This window comes from Rana temporaria, chromosome 13, assembly GCF_905171775.1.
Source record: "Rana temporaria chromosome 13, aRanTem1.1, whole genome shotgun sequence".
In the NCBI taxonomy this organism is placed as follows: Eukaryota; Metazoa; Chordata; class Amphibia; order Anura; family Ranidae; genus Rana; species Rana temporaria.
In genome coordinates this window covers 90072068-90097056 of record NC_053501.1, presented here as the reverse complement: position 1 = coordinate 90097056, position 24989 = coordinate 90072068, and the positions used below count along the sequence as shown (strand labels likewise).

At 43.8% G+C, this 24989-nt stretch overlaps 1 protein-coding gene across 3 annotated transcripts in view; it reads right to left on the bottom strand.

Moving 5' to 3' along the window:
* The window catches only part of ZC3H6 (zinc finger CCCH-type containing 6), a 100721-nt gene that overhangs the window by 51501 nt on the left and 24231 nt on the right, over positions 1-24989 (bottom strand). For 2 of the 3 annotated variants that reach the window (XM_040332628.1, XM_040332626.1), the window contains exons 3-9: positions 23595-23696; positions 22938-23145; positions 20741-20871; positions 19666-19782; positions 17169-17280; positions 14299-14408; positions 10799-10884 (exon numbers count right to left, since the gene is read on the bottom strand). In XM_040332628.1, the coding sequence (XP_040188562.1) occupies positions 10799-10884; positions 14299-14408; positions 17169-17280; positions 19666-19782; positions 20741-20871; positions 22938-23145; positions 23595-23696 (866 nt within the window). The remainder of the gene's footprint in view (positions 1-10798; positions 10885-14298; positions 14409-17168; positions 17281-19665; positions 19783-20740; positions 20872-22937; positions 23146-23594; positions 23697-24989) is intronic. The other variant, XM_040332627.1, reaches the window with a different exon arrangement.

Here is a 24989-nt window from a genome sequence, read left to right as displayed (position 1 = left end):
CCTAGCTGGAGAAAACTTAATACTCTATCGATGGTAAAAGAAAGCCATCGCTTGGACTCACACCAGCCTACATAGGCCTTCCAGACCCTGTAATAAATCACCCTAGAGACCGGTTTCCTGGCTCTGATTAGGGTAGAGATTACTTTCTGAGACAGACCTCTACCCCTGAGAATCAGGGATTCAGCTTCCAGGCCGTCAAATTTAGATGCCGTAAGGCAGGGTGGAGGATCGGACCTTGCGATAGCAGGTCTGGCCGTAGAGGAAGAGTCCAAGGGTCTCCCACTACCATCCTTAAGATTAGTGAGTACCATGCCCTTCTGGGCCATGCTGGAGCTACCAGGATGACTGGTATGTGCTCCACCCGGATCCTGCGCAGCAGGCGGGGTAGTAACTGGAGCGGGGGAAACGCATAAAGAAGTTTGAACTGATGCCAAGGGCAAACCAACGCATCGGTTCCGCAGGCCATCGGATCCCTTGAGCGGGACATGAACCTGTCTAGCTTCTTGTTGAGTCTCGATGCCATGATATCCACGTCCGGCACTCCCCATCTTTGGCAGAGTGCTTGAAAGATTTGTGGATGCAGAGACCATTCCCCCGGCAATAGAGTCTGGCGGCTTAAGAAGTCCGCCTGAAAGTTGTCCACTCCTGGAATGAATATTGCCGATATGCAGGGCACATGAGCCTCTGCCCATAGGAGAATCAAGCTCACCTCTCTCTGAGCGGCTTGACTCCTGGTTCCCCCTTGGTGATTTATGTATGCCACGGCCGTGGCATTGTCTGATTGAATTCTCACCGGGAACCCCTGCAATTTTGACGTCCAAGCCCTGAGGGCTAGTCGAGCAGCTCTGAGCTCCAAGATGTTGATGGGCAACTGCTTCTCTGGCGTTGCCCAAGTACCTTGGCGAGTGCAACCATCCAAAATTGCTCCCCAGCCCGTCAGGCTGGCGTCTGTGGTCACTATCTTCCAAGCCACTGGGCTGAAAGACTTCCCCTTCAGTAGATTCTGAGGGTCTAACCACCAACACAGACTTTGTCGGACTCTTGATGAGGGCGGCAACGGGATATCCAAGGCCTGTGGCCTTCTGCTCCATGCTGACAGGATGGCTGCCTGCAGGATGCGAGTGTGGCTCTGGGCGTATGGTACCGCCTCGAATGTGGCCACCATCTTGCCTAGTAACCTCATACATAGGCGAATAGTCGGTTCCTTCTTGATTAGAACCAGTAGGATTAATTCCTTGATGGCTTTGACCTTCCTCAGAGGTAGAAACACTCTTTGTTGTTCTGTGTCTAATCTCATGCCGAGATATTCCAACTGCCTTGTGGGCAGGAAAGCTGACTTTTCTCGATTTAGGACCCAGCCGAACTTCTCGAGGTATTGGACCGTGAGGGCCACTGCTCGCTCCAAGCCGGGAGACGAGTGATCTATGACTAGGAGGTAAAAAATGGAGGATCCCCCAGGGTGGGGCTTTTTAGGCAACAGTAGTACAAGTAGTCATGGTAGATACAAAATATATAATAGTTTAATAATAACAGGACGGTATCAAACAACGTTCAGTAAACGTATATAGTACAAAGGTTTAAAAACAACACATTAATGGGGTGTATTGGAAAAAAGGTGAAGAGTCCACAATATAAATACTGGGCCCAACGCGTTTCGGGTTTCCTTCTTCAGGGACCGAAGTATGTGTGGAGTCAGAAAGTGTAACAGACAACTTTTCTAGAAAACAAATAAATGACAATGTGTTGAAAATAATAACATACAGATGAAAAACATTAAACTGGTACAGATAAGAAAAAATCATACCACCCGAGAAGTTTCAACGGCTCAGCACACCCCTTAAAAGGACATCGCAATCGGGACGCATGGCAAGCCTCAGATGGTAAGGAGAGGAGTGAGGACTGGCATCTAATATCAATCACAGCGTAGCAAGACCTTTGGCCCGAAGTGTCACAGCGTAAAAGTTTATTGATTGTATATATATATATTTTTACCTGTCCAAAATATAAATAAGAGGTCCTCTTATTTATATTTTGGACAGGTAAAAATATATATATATACAATCAATAAACTTTTACGCTGTGACACTTCGGGCCAAAGGTCTTGCTACGCTGTGATTGATATTAGATGCCAGTCCTCACTCCTCTCCTTACCATCTGAGGCTTGCCATGCGTCCCGATTGCGATGTCCTTTTAAGGGGTGTGCTGAGCCGTTGAAACTTCTCGGGTGGTATGATTTTTTCTTATCTGTACCAGTTTAATGTTTTTCATCTGTATGTTATTATTTTCAACACATTGTCATTTATTTGTTTTCTAGAAAAGTTGTCTGTTACACTTTCTGACTCCACACATACTTCGGTCCCTGAAGAAGGAAACCCGAAACGCGTTGGGCCCAGTATTTATATTGTGGACTCTTCACCTTTTTTCCAATACACCCCATTAATGTGTTGTTTTTAAACCTTTGTACTATATACGTTTACTGAACGTTGTTTGATACCGTCCTGTTATTATTAAACTATTATATATTTTGTATCTACCATGACTACTTGTACTACTGTTGCCTAAAAAGCCCCACCCTGGGGGATCCTCCATTTTTTTCTGTTCATCAGGGGTGTCGGCAACTATTTGAGACCAAACCATAATAGATGTTCTATTCATACTTATGACTAGGAGGTCGTCCAGGTATGCTAGGATCGTGACCCCTTGGATCCTTAGTTTGGCTAGGATTGGAGCTAGGACCTTCGTGAACACCCGGGGGGCCGTAGCCAACCCGAAGGGAAGCGCCACGAATTGGAAGTGACGCGAAGCCACCATGAAGCGTAGATATTTTTGATGTGGCTGATAAATTGGAAGATGAAGGTAGGCATCCTTTATGTGTATGGACGCCATAAAGTCGTCCTTTTGGAGTGTGGTAGCTGCTGACCGCACGGATTCCATCCGAAATGAGCGGATCTTTAGGTATGTATTTACCCTCTTTAGGTCCAAAATTGGCCTGACATCTCCATTGGACTTCGGGATGATGAATAGGTTGGAGTAGAAACCTAGCCCCTGTTCCAGGACTGGTACCTCTACTATTACTTCCTGGGAAAGTAGATGATTTAATGCCGACATTAATGCGGCTCCTTTCTCCGGATCGTTTGGAATCCTCGACTCCTGGAAATGAAGAGGAGGAAACCTTAGGAAATCTAATTTGTAGCCCGTGGCCACGGAAGACCGTACCCACTCGTCGGGAATGCTGGCTTCCCAAACCTCTGAAAAGAGTCGCAGCCTTCACCCCACCTTCGTGGGTGGGGGCGCCCCTTCATAAGGTCGGCTTGGGGGCTGGTTTTGCTGGTTTGCGAACCCACTGCTTTCTGCCTCTAGCAGCCTGTCCTTGTGATTTGCTGTTGAAGCCGAAGTTTGCTTTCGCAGGAGGCCGTCGATACTGTTTGGCATTAGAGGGCCCCTGCCCAGGGGAGTACTGTCGTTTAAACGCAGGCCCCTGAAACTTCCTCTTAGTTGGCAAGAGAGTACTTTTGCCATTTGAAATGGTTTGAATGTATTTATCTAGGTCTTCTCCGAAGAGTCGTCCTCCATGGAAGGGGAACCCTACCAGGAGCTTCTTGCATGGGGGCTCGGCCTCCCAGCTTTTTAACCATAAGAGTCTTCTCATATGGATAAGGGATAACGATAAACGTGACGCTTGCTGGATAGAATCCTTAATTGCGTCTACTGTAAAACATATGGCCCTAGGGACATCCGAAAATTCTTCTGCCTGCTGGGCAGGAATAAGTTTAAGCATCTGCTTAACTTGATCCGATAATGCTTGAGCAACCCCAATCGCAGCCACAGCTGGCTGTACTACTGCCCCTGCAGTAGTGAAGGAGTTCTTAAGTAGTGCTTCCAAGCGTTTATCAACTGGATCCTTGAATACCTGTATGTTTTCTACAGGGCATGTTAATGATTTGTTAATACATGAGATGGCTGCGTCCACTGCAGGAGTAGCCCATTTCTTGGAAAATTTATCTTCCATAGGATATAGGGCAGAGAATCTTTTAGGTGGTAAGAAGATTTTATCTGGCTTGTTCCAATCTTGGAACAAAACTCCCTCTAGTAGAGGGTGGATCGGAAATACTGCATTGCTTTGAGGCGCCCTCAGTGAGCCCAAAGCTGAAACCGTAGATACCTGGAGATCTGGTACTGGCAAGTTGAATGCATTATGGACCAAGTCCGTTAAGGCTTGAATCCACCAGCTCTCCCCTTGGGAGACTGCTCCAGACTCCTCTGTATCCGGATCTTCGATCCCTGAACCTACTTGGTCCTTGTCCAAGAGGTCGTCCAATTCCCCTGAGGAAAGGACCTCCTCTTCTGAGGGTCCGCGCTCGGGCGACGGAGATCTAATCCGTTTACTGCCCCGCATAGCTGTGGCTATCATTTTTCCCATTCTTTTCTCCATCTCTCTTAAAGAGGTGAGTAATACCTCGTCCGTGACCATCTTAGGGTTGGACTGACCCGCGCCAGCTCCAGCCCCAGATCCCGATGGCCCCAAGGCTCCCTGTGGGGAAAGCAGCGGCATAGCTTTGTCCGAGACCTCAGACTCTCTGGGGGAATCCCCACCTCTTGTACCCTCTGACCCGGATGCCATGGTACAATACCGAGGTACACCTGCTACCTATTGGTATTTGGAACTATAAAAGTTAATTGCCCAAACACCTGTTTGGGGGATAAAAAATGCTTCCTCTCCCCTAGATGACTTTTTTTTTTTAATCTTTTTTTTTTCGTTTTTGTTTCAAATCCAGGAAAGAAAAAGCACTCTGTCCCCCTGAGTAGTATTGCAAAGAAAAACTATGAGATGGAAAAGAAACAGCCTATTTCTAGGCTTGAAAACAGTCTTCTGAAGACTGCAATATCCTTTCTGGCCACTGTGTGTCCTCGGCGCCCCGTGCTGCCGCTCTGGTCTTTCCTCCCCAGTTCCAATATATAGAATGAGCTGTTTGGAACAAAAAAAGGAAGGGCCGCCCCTTCCTTAAACCACTGACCCGCCCTTCCCCCCTCAGCTAAACGGCGCGAATTGCGCCTATAACACGTGAACGCGCGCGCGCGCCCTCCGATAGGGGGGGGGGGTTGGGGGGAAGGGAGCCTCTCTGCTCCAGCCTGGAACCACGAGGAGGTCAGCGTTTTGCCTGCTTGCAGGCTCTGAGGAGGAAGACTGATGGAGCATCGCCTGGAGGCTTGCAGGTAAGCACAGCTCTCTGACACACACATACCTTTATATCACACAGGCCCCACTCAATGCTTTTCCAACACTACAAGGGAGGTCACTTCTTATGGGGAATAATACACATAGAGCCATCCTATCATTAAGATAGGTGACTAGTTTGCCAGATGCAGCGCATAACTTTAGGCATGTCCCCTGTGACCCCCCAGAAAAAACCTGCCAAGAACCAAGTTCCGCAAGTTTTCCCCTCACTTATCTGCTCCATGCCGCAGGACTTTGCCAAGCAAGAGGCCCAATCTTCCCCCATCTCCGTGGGGATGTCTAGACCTTCAGGCCCTGGGTTCCTATGAAGGATCCACTGTCCTGGGCCCATATAGCACTCTGGCAACAGAAACATTAGGCACCCAAAGGTTTCTAAGTTCTGGGCCCAGGGTCCAGCTCTCTAAAAAGAAAAGCATTATGGGCTATACCCCAAGGGTTTGGGGTCCGGTTACTGACCACTTTAGCGCTGAGGCCTTTGGACAGAACCGGTAGCTCACCTAATCCCAAGGATGCGGAGGCAAGCTAAACCATGACCAACACCTAAGACACTGGCGTAAAAACTGAGGTACTCCTCCTATGGGAGGGGGTTATATAGGGAGGGGCATTTCCTGTTTGAGATTGCCAGTGTCAACACCTGAAGGTACTCCATATAACCCATATAGTAATGAATATGCCGCTCTGTGTCCCGTGATGTACGATAAAGAAAAAACGGGGTGTAGAGGTCAATCCCGGACACAATTGTAGATGGATCCAGCGAAATCGCCTGCCAATCTTGTATTCCATGAAATGACGATTCTCTACAGGCAAGGCACAAGCTCCTCCCTGGTAAACAAAGTAAACCACTGGAGAGGCATTGTCAGATTGTATTCTGACGGAACACTCTGAAACCTAAATGTGCAGGCCCTTAAGCCAGATGCTCCATCCGTAGCCCTAGAAAGCCGACGGATAAGGCTCACTTGGAACTTGACCACCTTCCCTGTGCTGTGGTCACTTTCAGGCCTGGACTCTATCCCTAGAAGCCAGCCCTCGCCACCACCACCTTCCAGGTAACGGGTATGAGGGATCTTCCCTTCTGCCAATCATTTAGTTAAGAACCATCAACTGCATTTCCAGCATATCCCTGGGACCAGACTCCTAGGATAATGCTAGGTTAGGATCCACTCGTTCCAGGCCGACAGCATAATGTTTATATCAGCCTTGAATAAAACTGAGCATAGGGAACGGTCTTTGAATGAAGCTGGCAAATTCACTAGCACCTTAAGCAAAAGGTAAAACGTAAGGAACTGTTCCTTGCCACAAACACATAGACCAGCTATCTCATATCGCTGACTTTGTCTGAGGCCAAAAGTCGCTCTCTTGGGCTGTGCCCTAGACTGGGAACCTAACCCAGGAGTTCCAAATACTTACCCATGCTGGACTCCCCTAGACCCAGCCATGCTACTGACTGATCCGTCAGCAGGAGCTTGCCTTCGGTATGCCATTAGTGCTATACCCTGGGCCTTAGACCTGCTAGAGGTGGGCCCTAGCACCCTATTAACCCATGTTGGCTAACCCAAGGGGCAAGCCCACCAACTGGAGACAGTGCTGTTCCCCTGCGAAATGTAGCAAGCTCTGCAGTCCCATGTAAATAAACACACATGCAAATAGCTCCCCATATGTGCATGTGGCAAGATTTAAAGCCATATGCCTCTATGGAAGCGTGTGTTCATGGAAACATTAAATTCATACAAATATGTTTTCGGAAAAAAACATAAAAAGGGGCGTGCTGTATACACGCATACATATAGCATGTGAGCTATGAACAAGCATCTTGCAAGCAAGTAGGTGGTCTTAACGTGTTATGCAGCATTGTGCAACATGTACCCCTGAAGACACGTATTCCTATGCAAGCCCAGGGAATCCTGTATAATTAAGGAAACCTAAATTATCATGCCTCATTAGGCAACCACGCAAAATGTAGGCAAACATGCATCCTTATGCGATTCAGCATTTTTCATGCGACCAAACATCTTATGCAATTTAAGCACCCCTGTGCGGACAAGTACCCTTGTGTGACCAAGGACTCTTGTATGATCGAGTACTCCTGTGCAATCCAGCATCTTTATGCAATTAAGCATCTCTGTGAAAACCAGCCTTGCATTCAAGCATTTTATGCAATTTTAGGCATTTCTGCGGACAGAACCTCTCTGTGTGACCAAATATGCCTGGGTACCCAAATATCCTTGGGTAACCAAGGACTCGGGTTATCAGGTAACCATGTGCGATCCCACATCTTTATGCACTCCAGCATCTTATGCGATTTTAGGCATTCCTGTGGAAACAAGCCTCTCTTTGTGCCCAAATATCCTTGGATAAACAAGGACTTGGGTTATCAGGTAACCATGTGTGATCCCGCATCCTCATGCACTCAAGCATCCTTATGCGATTTTAGGCACTTTGATGTGATTAAACATCCTTATGCGACCATGTAAAATCATACAAACACCAACATGTATCTTTATGTAATAATAAAACATGCTCTGTTACCTCTTTTTACCCACATGCATTTTGAACACACCAAACTCATGTATATCATGCAAACATGCGGACTGATAAAGAGGCAGTTATGCTCTGCAGATGTGCGTCTCCGCAAACCTGCGACGTTAGCCTTGTACACCAGCAACTGTGCATCCCCCCGTTGTGCATTTGGTTAGCCTGAAGCCAACACCAGGATGAGGACCTTATGGAGACAGAGGCTCTGGCCGTCTAAGCTGAAGGAAGTTATATGCAGCTTGAATCTCTGAAAAGACTGCAGCTGCAACAAGAGCTTGTGGTGCTTCTGATAGCTTCTCCTCGTTAGGCCACCTGTTACCTGTCCTCTGACAGTGAACCTTCATCCTCAGGTGTTTCAATCCCCTTGTTTGAGGATTTACAGCAGGGAAAGGGGCACACCCTGTTTTCTGCTTGTGAGGAAGCTGTGAATATAGCAGTTAACCTCTTATAGACCCATAAATGCAATGCAACAAAACCTATGCAGAATGACTGCAATTGTTGGGGGAGGCTGCAATGCCAGACAGGGCTGAAAGCTCATTTTGTGAGCTGTCTTAAGTCTCTACAGGATAGTATCATGCAAGCATGAAAAAAGGGGGGCCACCAGATTTCGGTGGTGATACCCCTTATATTCCTACCGTGAACCCTCTTTTACAGGGAGACAAAAAAAGTCCTAAGCCAAAAGCAGAGGAACTTAACCCTGGTGCATCAACAGCTGAACTTAGTCTAGCAAAATAATGCCTGCTAATCTGCACAGCTAGATGCTGAGTAGGTGTCTTAGATGAATCTGTATCCAATCCACACCAGGTGCTTACTTGCCCCAAGCTACTGCACTGGCTTTACAGAGCTCTGATGTCTGGGACCGCCTTGCGTCTGTACCATGAACCGGCGAGCACGTGCGCCAGCGGCAACCACAACGCCGCCCCGCCTACAAAGTGCGCCCCCCCTCGCGCACGCGCGTATGGGAATGGTGGAGGTGGGGGGGAGAGAGAGATCCCCCAAGGAGCGCCGTGGACCCGGACTACGAAGGACCCCCCCCCCATCATTCCTGGAAAGCATGGTAAGCAAAACATCCAGCATGTCTTTTTACTGCCTTAGTGCGGACACAGATAAGACATGCAGCTACTCATGGATTTTGCATAGGACTTAGGGGTACCAGCCCCCTCAAGGGGAGAACTATGGTACTACAGCCATCCTATCTCAACAGACATAGTAATTTCTTTGCCCAGGCACACATGCATTTATAGACCACCAAGTTTTAAGACATACACAAAACCTTTTAGCAGCAACAACAGAGGCCTAGGACCAGCGAGGGGAGGTATATGGGTGCCAGAGCCATCCTGTCTCAAAAGACATAGTGGTTAAGTTGCCCATGCATAGAAGCATAAAAACAGGCGAGACCCAAGTTCCGTAGGTACTTCCTCCTACCTTTCCACGCCGCAGGGTGTTGCAAAGCAAGAGGCCCAATCTTCACCCTTCAACGTGGGTATTGTCATAGACCTTCAGGGACCGGGGTCCGTGAACAGGAGCACCACTCCCCTGGACCTATACAGCACCCTGGCAGCAGAAAAACATTTGGTCCTTGGAAGGCACAAAGTTCTGGAACCCAGGGTCCAGCCCTCCTAAGAGAGGCATTATAGGCCAAACCTCGTTCTTCATACCGAGGCCCGGGTACCGCCCACTTTGGCTATGAAGCACTTTGGACGGATGCGGATTCTATGGAGGATTTTTAAATCCAGCATGGATCCCTCCAGTGGAGCTCCTCAGAGCACATGTTCACTTGTGACCAACACCTTAGACACTGGCGAAAAAACTGAGGTGCTCCCAGTATGGGAGGGGTTATATAGGGAGGGAACATCTTGTTCTAATTGATTACATCAGTGTCCAGCACCTGAAGGTGGAACATATGACCCACTTAGTAATTATTAGACTCTGTGTCCCGTGATGTACAATAAAGAAAACTGAGGTGCTTCCCTGATGAGAGGGGTTATATGGAGGGGAACTGTCTTCAATTGGTTGTGCCAGTTTCCAATCACCGCTGGTGACCCTAACCCATTATGTAAAGATAAAGGCTCTGTGTCCCATGGTGTATGATAAAGAAATAGCCCCACTCTTCCTCAACAAGTGTGCAAAGTTTGTTGTCTGGGGGACCTACATACGGGGAGCACTGATTTTTCAAAGTCAGGCAACCCTTCCATAGACTCCCATGTTAAACAGAAGTCTAGTCATGGGCACAGTGAGGCATGGGCACAGTGAGGCATGCAGATGGACACCCTAGGCTTATACTCGAGTCAATACATTTTCCCAGTTTTTTGTGGTAAATTTAGGTGCCTCTGCTTATACTCGAGTATATACGGTATGACGTATTACCAATGTTTCCACATCTTGTTATTTTATAAAATTGGTAGAGATATTATCTGACTAATGCTAATTCGAGACTTCACATACTGTCTTTATGTTTTGTCTAATCGCTTTTCTGCCGAAAACACAGCTACTAAATGGTTGGAAGTCTACATGTATAATGTAATTGCATGTGAATATCATGAAGGTGTTCTTTTTACTGTTCTTTAGGATGCTTTTATCCTTATGATTTCTTCACCGTTTGTTTTGTTTTATAAATAAAAACTTCAATAAAAAATTATTGGGGAAAAAAAAATGGAGAGCAACTGAGCATGTGCAGAGAAAATAATTTTACTGGATTTTTAAACAATATAGGCACTTATTTTTAACGCTATACCTGCAAAAGGGGCCAGCTTGGAGTGACCTATCAGGAATTACATTTATGATTAAAGTTCCACTTTAACAACACTAACAATTTTACTACATGAAAAAAAAAAATCTACAGTGTGATGTGATATTATAGGGCACTCTGTCCTTAGCACTAAAGGCAGCATATATACCAGAAGCACAAGGTCTTCCTCGGCCTAGTAGTTGATAAAAGCTGGTGTCACCCCTGGGGTCAGAGCCTATGTGGCATGCTTAAAGCAAGGTAGACAATGTACAGACAGCATAGGGTAAGCTGATGATACCAACCCATGTCGTGGCATCTCTTCTTCTTCTTCTTCCTCCTCCTCCTCTTCCTCAAGTTGTAGCTGTTTTTCTTCTTCTGCATTTAATACCTACAGCCAGAACACAAAACATTTTTAGGAAAGATGTCATTAGATGGCCCCATATAGTAAACATATCCCTACACATCTGAACGGTTTCTAAATAAAATGATGTACAGTAATCTGGGTAACAATTAAATTTAGTTTATTTTTCTTGGAATAACTCTTAAGGCCCGTACACACGATCGGATTTTACGACAATATTTATCTCATGGACGTGTTGTGGTGGATAATCCGACCATGTGTATGCTCCATCAGACAATTGTTGGTGGAATTAACGGCAACAAATGTTGGCTGTTCATGCTCACCAACTGTCTGACAATAAATGTGTTACATCGGATAATCCAATCGTGTGTACACAAATCCGTGGGACTAAAATCCAAAGTACAAACACGCATGCTCCGAACCAATGCTAAACATCAGACAATAGCAGAAGTTGCCCAAAGGGTGGCAGTAAAGAGCTGAAAAACCACATGGTTTGGTGTATGTTGGCTGAAAATGTTCTGCCGTCTGTATGCAGAACAAGTTCACGGACAACGCCCTTTAGACAAAAATCCACGGATTTGTCTGATGGAAGTGCGATCTTGTGTACAAGGCTTTACTTGCATCATTATTTTATACTCTTCCTCAATTATTATTTCTGTTTGTAGCAGCAGTTCCTCCTGTATATCAGCCATGATTAATTTATGCTTCATGCAAGACACTTTTAGCAAGTGAATATGCAGATATATACATTAAACAATGATATGACAAATCAAATGTTTATTCCTGTACTCCATCTACACCATGGCCGATACATTTTCAGTGATTGAAACATTTTGGTGTATAGGAAGAACAAACCAACTCACTTGAAATGTTTCCTTAAAGTGTATGTAAAGGCAAACCTTGTTTTTGTATACAATGTAGAAGGGTTAGAACCTACTAGGTTTTATTTCTGTCTGTGTTATATGCACCCTCAAAAATCTCGGTTTACTTCCTGATTAGTATCTGGGAAAGGAAGTGAAAAGCAATCTCTCCAAGGGACACAGATGGCAAGAAAAAGAAAAAAAAATACAGGTCTTAAGCACTCCCCATTCTATCAAAAATTATGTTAACCACTTCAGTACCGTGGGTGTTTTTCAGATTTGGTGTTTACAAGACTAAAAGTTTTTTTTTGCTAGAAAATTACTTAAAACCCACAAACATTATATATATATATTTTTTTTTCTAACACCCTAGAGAATAAAATGGCGATCATTGCAATACTTTTTGTCACACCATATTTGCGCAGCGGTCCTACAAGCGCACTTTTTTTGGAAAAAAATCGCTTTTTTGAATTAAAAAATAAGACAGCAATAAATTTGGTCCAATTTTTTTATATATTGTGAAGGATAATGTTACGCCGAGTAAAATGATACCCAACATGTCACGCTTACAAATTGTGCCCGCTCGTGGCATGGCGTCAAACTTCTACCCTTAAAAATCTCGATAGGTTGCATTTTTTGAGTTACAAAGGAGGTCTAGGGCTATAATTATTGCTCTCGCTCCAACGATCGCGGCGATACCTCACTTGTGTGGTTTGAACACCGTTTTCATATGCAGGCGCTACTCACATATGCGTTCGCTTCTGCGCGCGAGCTCGACGGGGCGCTTTAAAAATTTTTTTTTTTTTTTTCTTATTTCTTATTTTTATTTATTTTATTATTTTTTACACTGGAAAATAAATAAATGATCACTTTTATTCCTATTACAAGGAATGTAAACATCCCTTGTAATAGAAAAAAGCATGACAGGTCCTCTTAAATATGAGATCTGGGGTCAAAAAGACCTCAGATCTCATATTTAGACTAAAATGCAAAAAAAATTTAAAAAAATTGAAACTGTAATTTTTTCAAATGACAAAAAAAAAAAAAAAATGTTTCTTAAACCACTTGAGCCCCGGGCCATTGTAAAATGACGGCTTCACAGTGGCTCTGAAAATCCAACAGGATGTCATATGACGTCCTGGATTCCTCCGGCCACTGGGGGGCGGCGCGCCCCCGATGCGCGTGCCTGGTGGTCGCGATGTCCGCCAGGTACCCGCGATCGGCAATGACAGAGCAGGGACGTGGAGCTCTGTGTGTAAACACAGAGCTCCACGTCCTGTCAGGGGAGAGAGGAGACCGATCTATGTCCCTTGTACATAGGGACACAGATCGGTCACCTCCCCCAGTCACCCCCCCTCCCCCCACAGTTAGAACACAATACAGGTACACATTTAACCCCTTCCTCACCCCCTAGTGTTAACCCCTTCAATGCCAGTCACATTTATACAGTAATTAGTGCATATTTATAGCACTGATCGCTGTATAAATGTGAATGGCGCCAAAAATGTGTCAAAAGTGTCCGCCATAATGTCGCAGTCCCAATAAAAAATCGCAGATCGCCGCCATTACTAGTAAAAAAAAATAAAAAAAATAATAATAATAATTCTGTCCCATATTATGTAAGCGATTATTGCGATTTTTTTTTTTTACCAAAAATATGTAGAAGAATAAGTATCGACCTAAACTGAGAAAAAAAAAATGGGCTATTTATTATAGCAACAAGTAAAAAATATTGAATTTTTTTTCAAAATTGTTGCTTTTTTTGTATATTTTTAATTTTTTTGTTTATTTACGTCACTTCCGCCCAGCAGAGCTATGGGGACGGGTGGGGGCAATTTTTCCCTCACTCGCATCCCCACACAGCAGCCGAGCGGACACGATCGCCTCCGCCGCTACCGACGGCTCCGGTAAGCGGCAGAGGGCGCGGGAGGGGGGGGACAGACTCATATCTTGCGGCGAGTCCGCCGCGGAGACCACCGTTATCTTTTACAGGACCGCTCACACTAAAGATGGATACCTCGGTTGTGGCAGCAGCTGCTGCCGTTACCGAGATATCCATCTTTAACGTGTGGACGCATATATGCGTACAGCGGTCTGGAAGTGGTTAAAGCAGTAGTGGACCGTGGGAAAAAAAATCCCCTGCAAGGCAACGGCACAAGTTCAAAAGTGAAGTTTACTATCGATTTAACAAAAAGTTTTGGCTTTTTACACACTTGAATTTGAGTTGTTGCTCAATACTTTTGAAAAACAGAAATTAATTACCTCCTGTTTGATAATTTTCTTAAGCTGTTGGTATGGGTGGGCACCATTTATGTAAATGGGTGGAATCCTCATGTCAGCGGACACGGCTGAGCAATTATAGGGGAAGCTAATGTTTGGCAAGGTTGGGTTTTTATGAGTATACAGATGCAAAGTCGCAAAGCAAGAGGTATACAAAGAGGAAGCATGACAGAGCTGCATATCCCCCCCCCCCCCCCCCCCCCCCCAAAAAAAAAAACACTTTGACATGCATGCTCTATAGTAGCACACAATGCTCGAGAGTTTTGCAGCTTCTCAGTAATGGTTTAATGTGCTTACTCACCTTGTTCAGTAACTCTCTGGTGTCATCATTAAGAGGCTCATGGGAAAATTTGCAGTTGTCTCCTTGGTAGCACTTTGCTCCAGTATGGTAAAATTTGCAAGGAAATTCATGTACGAGGCAGAAAAGTTAAGTAAAATACATTTCGGGACAAATCTGTCAATTTACAGGGTAATTTTGGCAGCATACCCATCATCTCTCAGATCATTTCCAGCCACTGCAGCATATGGATTAAAGGGTAATTTCATTTTTTAGGTTAATAAAAATTGTTTAGATTACCATATTAAAGCGGAGCTCCACCCTAAAGTGGAACTCGCGCTGATCGGAACCCTCCCCCCCCTCCGGTGTCACATTTTACACCTTTCGGGGGGGAGGGGGTTGCAGATACCTGTCTAAAGACAGGTATTTGCACCCACTTCCGGCCCAGCTTTCACGGCAAAAGACGGGCATTTCATCACATCCCGTCACCCCCCCCCCCCCGTTGTGTGCTGGGAACACTCGGCTCCCAGCACACAGCGGGAGCCAATCGGCGGGCGCAGCGCGACTTGCGCATGTGCCGTAAGGAACCGGGCAGTGAAGCCGGAGCGCTTCACTTCCTGGTTCCCTCACAGTGGATGGCGGGGGGGCAGTAGAGTGACGAGCGATCGCTCCTCCTCTGCTGCGGACGGCGCTGGACTCCAGGACAGGTAAGTGTCCTAATATTATGTAAGTTTATGTAATATTAGGTAAGTGTCCTAATATTAAAAAAATTTAAAGTCAGCAGCTGCAGTATTTGTAGCTGCTGGCTTTTAATATTTTTTTTTTGCCCGCACATCCGCTTTAATTACTAAACTGTATTTGGTAATGTTCTACACATGGGCCGAAAATTGGATGAAAAAGGTCAGTTCAGCAGGAACCAGCCAACTTTCGGCTCCCCGTGCCCTCTGTCTGGCATGTGGGAGGGGAAGTGGGGCTGCCTCCCTGTCAGAACACAATAGCACAGCAGGGGAGATCGACACATTAATATTGCTTGTTTTAGTACAGTGATCTGTCAGGTGTTTTTCATTTAGCCTGCTAGGTTGAACAAAAAAAAACTTCTTGTGTGTACCAAACTTTATCAGAGCACAACTTGTAATTGGGGTATATGCACTAGTTATTAAAGCGGTTCTCCACCCTAAAGTGGAGTCCCGCTGATCGGAACCCTCCCCCCCTCCGGTGTCACATTTGACACCTTTCAGGGGGAGGGGGGTGCAGATACCTGTCTAAAGACAGGTATTTGCACCCACTTCCGGCCCGGCATTCACGGGCAAAAGACGGGCATTCCGTCACATCCCGTCGCCCCCCCCGTTGTGTGCTGGGAACACTCGGCTCCCAGCACACAGCGGGAGCCAATCGGCGGGCGTGGCGCGACTCGCGCATGCGCCGTAGGGAACCGGGCAGTGAAGCCGCAGCGCTTCACTTCCTGGTTCCCTTAGCGTGGATGGCGGGGGAAGCAGCAGAGAGACGAGCGATCGCTCGTCCTCTGCTGCGATCGACGCTGGACTCCAGGACAGGTAAGTGTCCTAATATTAAAAGTCAGCAGCTGCAGTATTTGTAGCTGCTGGCTTTTAATATTTTTTTCCCATGGCACATCCGCTTTAACTCTTATATGCTTCAACTGTACCTGATAATATTTCCATACCCCTGCCACTCTTCTCTGTCCCCTTGGGAATCTGGATTTCATGCAGGTAAAGGCATTGCCAAAGCACTAACAAGAACAAGTTTAGGTCTCCCCCCCCCACTTCCAAACACAAATGGCTTTAAAGACAAACACCAAGAGGCACAGGTGAGGTTTCCATGCTTCCTAGTAGACTTACTGTATGAGATTTAATTCCCTCAAGGATGTACTCCAGTCATTACAAAACATTGTAGACCTTCGTGCTGTCTGCCGGGAGGCACAGTGACATCACCCTTTTCCCCTTGAAATGTTGGAGGCCTAGGTAAATATTTTCTTTTAATTTGGGCAATTTATTTACAAATGTCTTAATAAAGGCATTCGTGTTGGGGGAGCAGGAGGATGGCAAAAAAGCACACCTTCTGTCTGCCATGGAAGGTCACATTTGAAGTATCAGTGTAGAAATTATATGGTAAATTTTTAACCACTTGCCCTCCAGAAGATTTACCCCTTTCATGACCAGGCCATTTCTTGCGATACATTATTTTAACTGACAATTGCACGGTCATGCAATGCTGTACCAAAATAAAATTGATGTCCCTTTCTTCCCCACAAATACAGCTTTCTTTTGGTGTCATTTAAACAGCTCTTTGTTGAGGTCAGTATTTTTTCACATACACAGGGCTCTCTTCAATAATTACCGGAGCCGATTGGCGGGTGTCAGTGACCAATCAGCAGCTGGCACCAGCTGATTGGTTTGTGCTGCAGCAAATTGCAGCACAGCTGGGGCGTATGGGGGTACACGTGCGCACGCCCTACTCCGGTGTGCGGATCACATACTAAGTACGTTATCCTGCGCAGAGCTTCTGCCCTGCAGACATATTTATGGTCGGTGGTCTGCAAGTGGTTAAAAGTATCCTCATTCTTTTTAAATTCACCCACTGTATCAGAAAACCTGTACGGTAGCACTGAAGGTTTTCAATCTTCTGTACGCTCTACTGAGAGTTTACATTTGGCACTCGTTTCATTCAGGTTTACATAACCTTTTCACACGTCATCTCCACTGAGTGCAGCACTAACAAAACTTTACTAACAGTAGGAGCCTATATATCAGAGTTTTATCAGTGAACTCTGAAAATGTTTCCTTTAATACATACCAGTGCAGACTAATGGCACACAAATATGAGATGTAACAAAAATAAGCAAATAAATAAAATTAAGTTGTGCTTTGAAAGGATATCATGCATATAGATGCAATTCTCTCCTCTGGTGCAATATCCTTGTATATAAAACTTACAAATTTCTTTCTTCTTTTCTATCTCTGCATCATGATCAAACTTACAGTTCTCCCCCTAAAAGATAAAAACAAAGCCTAAAAATATGATCAAAATTAGGCAGACACAGTACTTCTCCCTTTACCTGCCACTAGTTTGTATGACCACCTCAGATACCAGTGTCGTAAAACTTAAGAGTGCACAATCAGTAGTCAGACCATCTTACAAACTTTGTACACGATGATCCGTAAATTTATAAATTTCTTTAGTCAGTTAAAAACAGTCCAGGAAAAAAAAAAATGTAAATGCGACTTAAATAACTGTGAATCAAATCAATGCGCTGCGCTAAAAAGTTTTCACCGATGAAAAAACCGTACCTAGTTTGCAAACAATGGTGAAATATGATTAAACAAAAAATATAAATGTATGCAAATATTGTGAAAATTTATAATCGTGCATTAAATTTACACATGCATTAAAGTGATATTCTAACCACAATTTCTGCAACATCTGTGCAATCACAAAAAGTGTACATCATGTATAAAACAGTGCAGTCCATGTGTTAAATCCAATGATGGTGATCAATATATTGCCATCTATCAAAATCCATAAGCTGCTTGTAGTGCTCCCCCATCACACTCGTGCTCCCCCTTGTGGGTATGCTCTCACCTTGCTGCGTGTGACCCCACACTTAAGTTTGGTCAAACAAAGCTTTTTAGCGTCTCCTGGGCTAGAATAATGATAACTGTGACTCTTTAATCCTGCTCCCTTTAGCGCTACTTCACTCTGTATCAATCTCCCCAAATGGCACATGCAAAGGAAAAATGCCAATAGTACTTATAACTTAAAAACAATCAGTTTTTATTAAACGTATAAGGTAAAGTTACTCACATTTTAGAGGTGCTTCCAGTGCAGTGCTCTATACACGCTAAAAATGTCAAATATATTTGATAAATCCGTGACACCGCACTAGCTGCATGGGTCTCTCATTCCACATAAGATTCCAGCAGCCTTACCATTCTATTGCCCCTCTACTACGTGTATTTTGCATTTATAATTTGAGGATTAGATTTTTATATTTTTATTTTGAGGTCATTATTGTTGTAAATATTTATATGATTTTTGATGGTATGTTTTATATATTTGAGGTCAATATTGCCATAAATATCTGATATATTCTGGGCCCCAATGGCCAAATACATCTCAGAGCTATGTATATAATTAGGGGGTAAATCAAGTACGTCCAGTATAGCGTTAAAGAGTGTTAAGACTTTTTCCTTGTAGTTCTGTGTATCCATATTGAAGCTGTGGCATCACCCAGCTTGATTCAGTGAATAGAGCAATTTGACTCCAGTAAAAAGGCTGTGGTCCGTAGGGTAAATATAGTGTGTTTGCCGTTTAGTCCAATAAAAATTCCCCATAGGAAGCCACGTGACCCTGCAGCATAATGTGTAGGGGAGGGGCAACAGGACGGTATGGTGCCTGGAACCTGATGTGGAATGAGAGACCAGTGCGGTGTCACCGACTTTTCAAATATATTTGACATTTTTAGTGTGTATAGAGTGGTGCGCTGGAAGTACCTTTAAATGTGAGTACTTTACCTTATACTTTTAAAAAAGACGGATCGTTTAAGCACTATTGGCGTTTTTCCTTTGCAGATGCCATTTGAGATTGATATGGAGTGAAGCAGCGCTAAAGGGAGAAGGATTAAAGAGCCGCGGTTATTATTCTAGCCTGGGAGAGGCTAAAAAGCTTTGTGGATCAAACTTAAGTGTGGGATCACAGGTAGCGGCTGTCAATCAAAGCCAAAGCCAGTCAGCCAATCGGGGGAGAGAAGGGGCGGGGCCAGGTCGAGGCTCCGTGTCTGAATGGATACACGGAACTCTGAGTCAGCTTGGGTGACCCCTGTAGCAAGCTGCTGGCTGAATGGCACTCAAAGAAGGGAGGGACTAGGAGCAGCAAAGAGGGACCCAAGAAAAGGAGTATCTGGGCTGCTCTGTGCAAAATCAACTGCACAGAAAGTAAGTATAACATGTTTGTTATTAAAAAAAAAAAAAAAACACAAGCCATTACAATCACTTTAAGACTGCAAAAGCAGCATATGAATTTTGGTGGAAGGCAATATATGGATCACCATCATTGGATTTAACACATGGACTGCACTGTTATATACAATGTACACTTTGTGTGATTACACAGATGTTGCATGAATTGTTGTTAGGATATCACTTTAATGTATGTGTAAATTTACATTTAAATTTGGAGGGGGTCAGTGCGGGGATAGTGCAATAGAAACATGTTACACCTTGAATATGGGTGTAACATGTTAAGAAAGGTGAACTTTACTGTTGATTAATTGTTAAATTGCATAGAAGTTTAAACAGCATTGCTAATAGAACCTGACTGATTGCCAAGTGTCGCATGCTTTCCCATTTTTTTTTTTTTTTAATAATGCCTATTTACCTTAACACATCGCCGTTCCAGAAAATATTTGCAGATCTGTTTTCCATTGCGTTCCACTGTGTGCTGATTAATGAACTCCTGACTCATAGTCACCCATTTCTTAGGTTTATGATCCTGCTAGAGAAAGAGTACATCACAATTTTCAGTTAACTGATAAAGTACCATCGGAGAGACCCATAATTAATTTGTTTAAAAAACAAAATGCATAATATGTATTTTCTCACAGAGAGGGTTAAATGGTCTTTAATTTATTTAGTTATGGTGTATACTTTATTCAGTGTATAACATATAGAGGAAATATTTAAAGCGGTTCTCCCCTTATAAGTATTATATATGGGGCAAGAGAAATGTGCACATGTATGGTAGTCTCCCTCATGATAGCATTCCAAACATTACTGCAGGGAGGCCGTTTTATCCGCTGATGGAAATTATGCTTCCTGAAGTTGGGCTGGCTGGTAAAGCCTATGCAACCTGACAATCCGATACAAGGTGGCCTGCTCCCTCAACATCATAGCAGGGTTTTGCTCTGGCAAGGACTGAACATTGGTCTCATCAGTTTAATTAGTTGACTTGTGGTCTACCCCCTTCTGCCTCCACACAAGCAAATGTGTTCGTTTTGGTTATCAAACAATTAAACCAAAGGACCAAACTCATGCATACCTTGATCTGTCTTTGCTTAAAAGGATGCGGCCATCGAGCAGCAGAATGCATACTGGCCAGCCTGATTTAAACAAAAACCTGCCTGTCACCCAGTTTTATGATTTAAAATGAAAAGTAGCATAGTCTGTAGACTTATTACAAGGCTACAGACGGATTACCTAAATGACACGATTTTAACTAGAAAACCTGTTTACCATAACGCAAAATAGTCTGCCATTGCAGCTTATTTGATCAGTTTTTATTCTACTTACCTTGGATTTCACAGAAACTGCAAACTAGGCATTATCAAAATAAGCAATAATACATGTAATAATACAAGTAATACATGGATATGAGCGCCTTTCAAAAAAATAGTTCTCACCAAGCAACAATATATTTAAAAATATTCAAAGCTTACGATTTATCTGGTCCTTACCTCCTGATAGCCATCTTGATAATAGGATCCTTTGTGTCCCCCTCGGCCTCGACCTCTATCCTTACGCATCATCATCTTCTTATGAGGACCACCTCCCCTACTATAGTAATAACCTTTTTGTTGTTGCTCCCCTACAAAATAATAAACAGCATTTGTAAATACACAAGTGTGAACCAATTTTTTTATGTTTTATAAAACAGTCTTTTCGTGCCATAAAATCCCTAGAAAACCCCTACTTTATCAACGTCCTGCTTCTCTGCTCGCCCCTCATAAAGATGGCCGATTTTTGGGTGATACTGTTACGTGGTGGAGTGTAGTGAGCGCACCTGTTGCGAGTTCGTTATGTACGCCTGTGTGGCAAAAGTGACATCATCCAAAAATTGACTTTTCTCTCCAAATCAAGATCGGAAATAAAAGTTTCTATAATAAGGCAGTGACCTGTTGTTGGTGCCTTTACAACACCAATCCTGATGGTCTCCCCAACACTATTTGAAAATATACTTTGGCTTCATTCCTAAGAAACACATGATGGATATGCAGTAGATGATATTGATGTATGTGGAGAAAAGTAGGGATAGCAACAGGTGATCTCCCTGCAAAATGTTCTGAATATTGGCCTCTTATTCTTCTCCTGAGAATTTTGAATATATTGAGTCTACCTCTGACAAGTAACAGCAGCAACTAATCCTAAAGTTAATTGATGTCCATCATACACCCCTGGGTCCTCTACATGCACTTTATCTTAAAGTGTTACTAAACCCAGGACCCTGCATTCACTATATCTGGTCTCTCACAGTACATGGAAATGCAATTATTTTAGTAAATATAAACTGCTAAATACATTTTCTTCAGCAGTTAGAGCAGTCTTGTGACTTCTATTAGTGTCCAGCCAAGCACTGGTTAAAGCTTGTAGGAGGAGTTTTCTGACTGTCTTATGAGACTGCAAGACTCTAGTCTAGACCCTCTGTCTGGACAATGCTGATTGGCCCTGTGCTGATCACATGCACTCTTCCAAGAAAACAAAAAACCTCTCTAGCAATGAACACCAAACTGAGCATGTGCAGCCTGACCCCATAGAGTTTGTGTCATCAGGAAATTATCAGGGGACAGTGAAAGGAGGGGAGGAAGGGGGAGAAGACCACATACAATAATAAGTATAACAAGCATGTTTTACTGCATATACTGCACAGGCTGATTTTACTGTTGTGGGTTTAGTAACACTTTAATGGTATATATGGGTTCATTCAGGAAAATGAACTGCTCCAGCTTCATATTTTGGAGTCTTTCATATAAATAGCATTGCACAAAGGTGGTGGGAGTTGGGAGGATTTACAATTTTATTTTACTTTAGATTTAGTTAAGCAAGACCGTAGGACCTGATAGGTAAACTAATTTCTTATTGTGTTCTCTTTTGGTCTTCTTTTATTGTGTCCTTTTAATGTTTTTTTATTTTATTTTATTGTTGTACCAGTGCAAATATAAAAACAATGGAATCGCCACCTAGCGGCCGGCCTAGAATTGCAGCCTAAGATCCGACGGTGTAAGTCACTTACACCTGTCGGATCTTAGGGAGATCTATGCGTAACCTGATTCTATGAATCAGGCGCATAGATATGACAGTCGTATCTCAGAGATACGACGGCGTATCAGGAGATACGCCGTCGTATCTCTTTTATGAATCTGGCCCTAAGAATCTAAAATTCACATGGAGGATAATAAATTGCTACAAAGCACTCTGATCTAGTATCTAGAGCTGGAAGCCTCAAAATGCACTAGTTGTTTATAGAGGATGGCGATATTAGGAAAGGTTGTTTTGTAGAGGAGCTGAATTAAAGGATGCTTTACAGCTCGGGTATTCAACATCTATCATCTGCCACTTGATAGGCTGTACTATTCAATAGGAACACTGCATGTAAAGCACACACTACAGTCTAATGACAGTAAGCAATCAGATAGAGCAGAATGGAAGGGCAGTATCACTCACAGCTGTGAGTGTGCAGCCACCAAGAATTCTAATGAACGCCCCCAGGCCATATAAGGCTAATCCTCTTTAGATGAAGACTACTACAACAGCAAATGACTCAGTTATAAAGACAAGATTGTGAAGTGAAAGGTAATATAGTCAATGAGCTGGTAACACAGAAAAGTAACCAGTTCCTGTTTGCAAATTAATTTAGTATAATTTTTAAATGTTTACCTAGTTCTCCCCCTTTCATATTCATCTTTTTATAAGGGGGTTCTCCCATGTTCGGACTGTCCTTTGCTTGTCTGTAGTGTTTCAGCTGTTCTGCATAGTCATCGTCATCTTCTTCGTTGTAGTTGCCATCACTGTAATTACTGTAGTCATCATAACTGGAAGTATTTTTCTTGTGGGGTCCTATGTAACTTCCAGGTCCATGGCCTCGCTGTAAGACAGTTGACACTACCAATGTAATTAAATCGGTCTTTCTTCCAATTAAAATACCAACATATTAAGGTTAGAACCTCTGTCCGGTTTTAAATGAGGAAATTAGTTGTAATTGCAGCCTGCGCCTCTGTAGGGTAGGATTTCTCTTTGCTTGCTGTTCTGCCTAAAACCCAATAAATAAACCGGAAGGAGTATCTTCCAAATGAGGACACAGGCAGCAATAAAAAGCTGAGATTTAAACTCTTCCAATAAACTCTGGACAATAAAGGGAAACCATAATGGAGTTTTGTAAATTTTAGTCTGCCTTTTAACATCGACACGATCACTTTATTACTAAAAACTTTACTGGTTTTAATATGTTGTGTTCTTTGGAGTGCCAAGAAAATCCAAAACATATTTTGCACAGTCTCTTTTGCTTTGACATGTTCTTTAAAACATAAACCTTACCTGTGAATAATGGGAATCATAGTCTCTGTACATGGGAGGTTTGTGGGGCCTCTCTGAATGTTCATCTGAATCATAGCTGTAATCTGAACTGTTGTCACTATGCTGCAAAAACACAAACATAAAAGTCAAAGACCATAATGAGATAGTGGCAAAATAGTTGAGAAAGGGTAAACATTTAATCAATACAAACTATTTTGCATCGACTTCGGTACCTCAGCTTAGAACTGTCTTCTCATAACAATACAAAGTAAATAAAAAAACTACCCTATATGAAATCTAAGTAGTAAATAAAACAATTTCCAGGTATGAAATGAAGATACCAGCATCCACTTCTCTATAATTGGGCCCGTATATCAGGTTGTACTAATGAGCAAAGCTTGACCACTTCCTAGTAATGTCAAAGCTTGCCCGCCATTTCCTGATGGCTGCTGAGGTAGCCAATGATAGTGATGGGCCAGTAGAAATAAGTGGGGGGTGGGAGAGAGCAGGCAATCTTTATCACAACCAGAAAGTGTCAAAAACTGATCTTATTCAGATGAGTGTTGGCACCCGACCTGTCTGCATTCAGGTTCATGCACCCACTCCTGGATACATATTAGATTTTGACATACAGCCGTGTCCATGCAGCCATTGTGTCTGCATCCTCTTCTATAGGCTGGCTGAATGCAGATCTAGGAAGATGCAGACATGAAAAAATAGGATTTTTGTACTCACCGTAAAATCCATTTCTCTGAGTTCATGGACGGACACAGCAGCCTTTGACCTTAGGGTTATATCCGCTTCCTTCCAGGAGAGTTAGGCAGAAAAAAAGCTCTTAAAGTGTTAACAACTTTCCTCAGTGCAGCTCCTCCCAGGGGGCGTGGCTCCCCGGTTATAACCCACACCCTGCTCTAGCAGCCCCAGTTCGTAACAAGCAGTACAAACAAAGGAGGGGTGGGTGCTGTGTCCGTCCATGAAATCAGAGAAATGAATTTTACGGTGAGTACAAAAATCCTATTTTCTCTTCCGTTCATGGACGGACACAGCAGCCTTTGACCTTAGGGACGTCCCCAAACAGTTTCAAAACAATTTGAGGGGTAGGAAAACAACACAGCAAACCAAACTTCACCCCAAACAAAACCGGAGTTACTCAACGGAGGAACTCCAACCTTAAACTGCGGCCTGTAACACCTTGCGGCCGAAGGAGGCATCAGAAGATGCACTCACATCCACCTTGTAAAATTTTGAACAAGTGTGGACTGACGACCAGGTCGCTGCCTTACACACCTGTAACACAGAGGCTTGATGTAGGATCGCCCTGGTCGAATGCGCCGTAACCTGAAAGGGAGGGGCCCGCCCCTTCAGGGCATAGGCCTGAAGCACAACCTGTCGGATCCACCTAGAAATGGTGGCCGA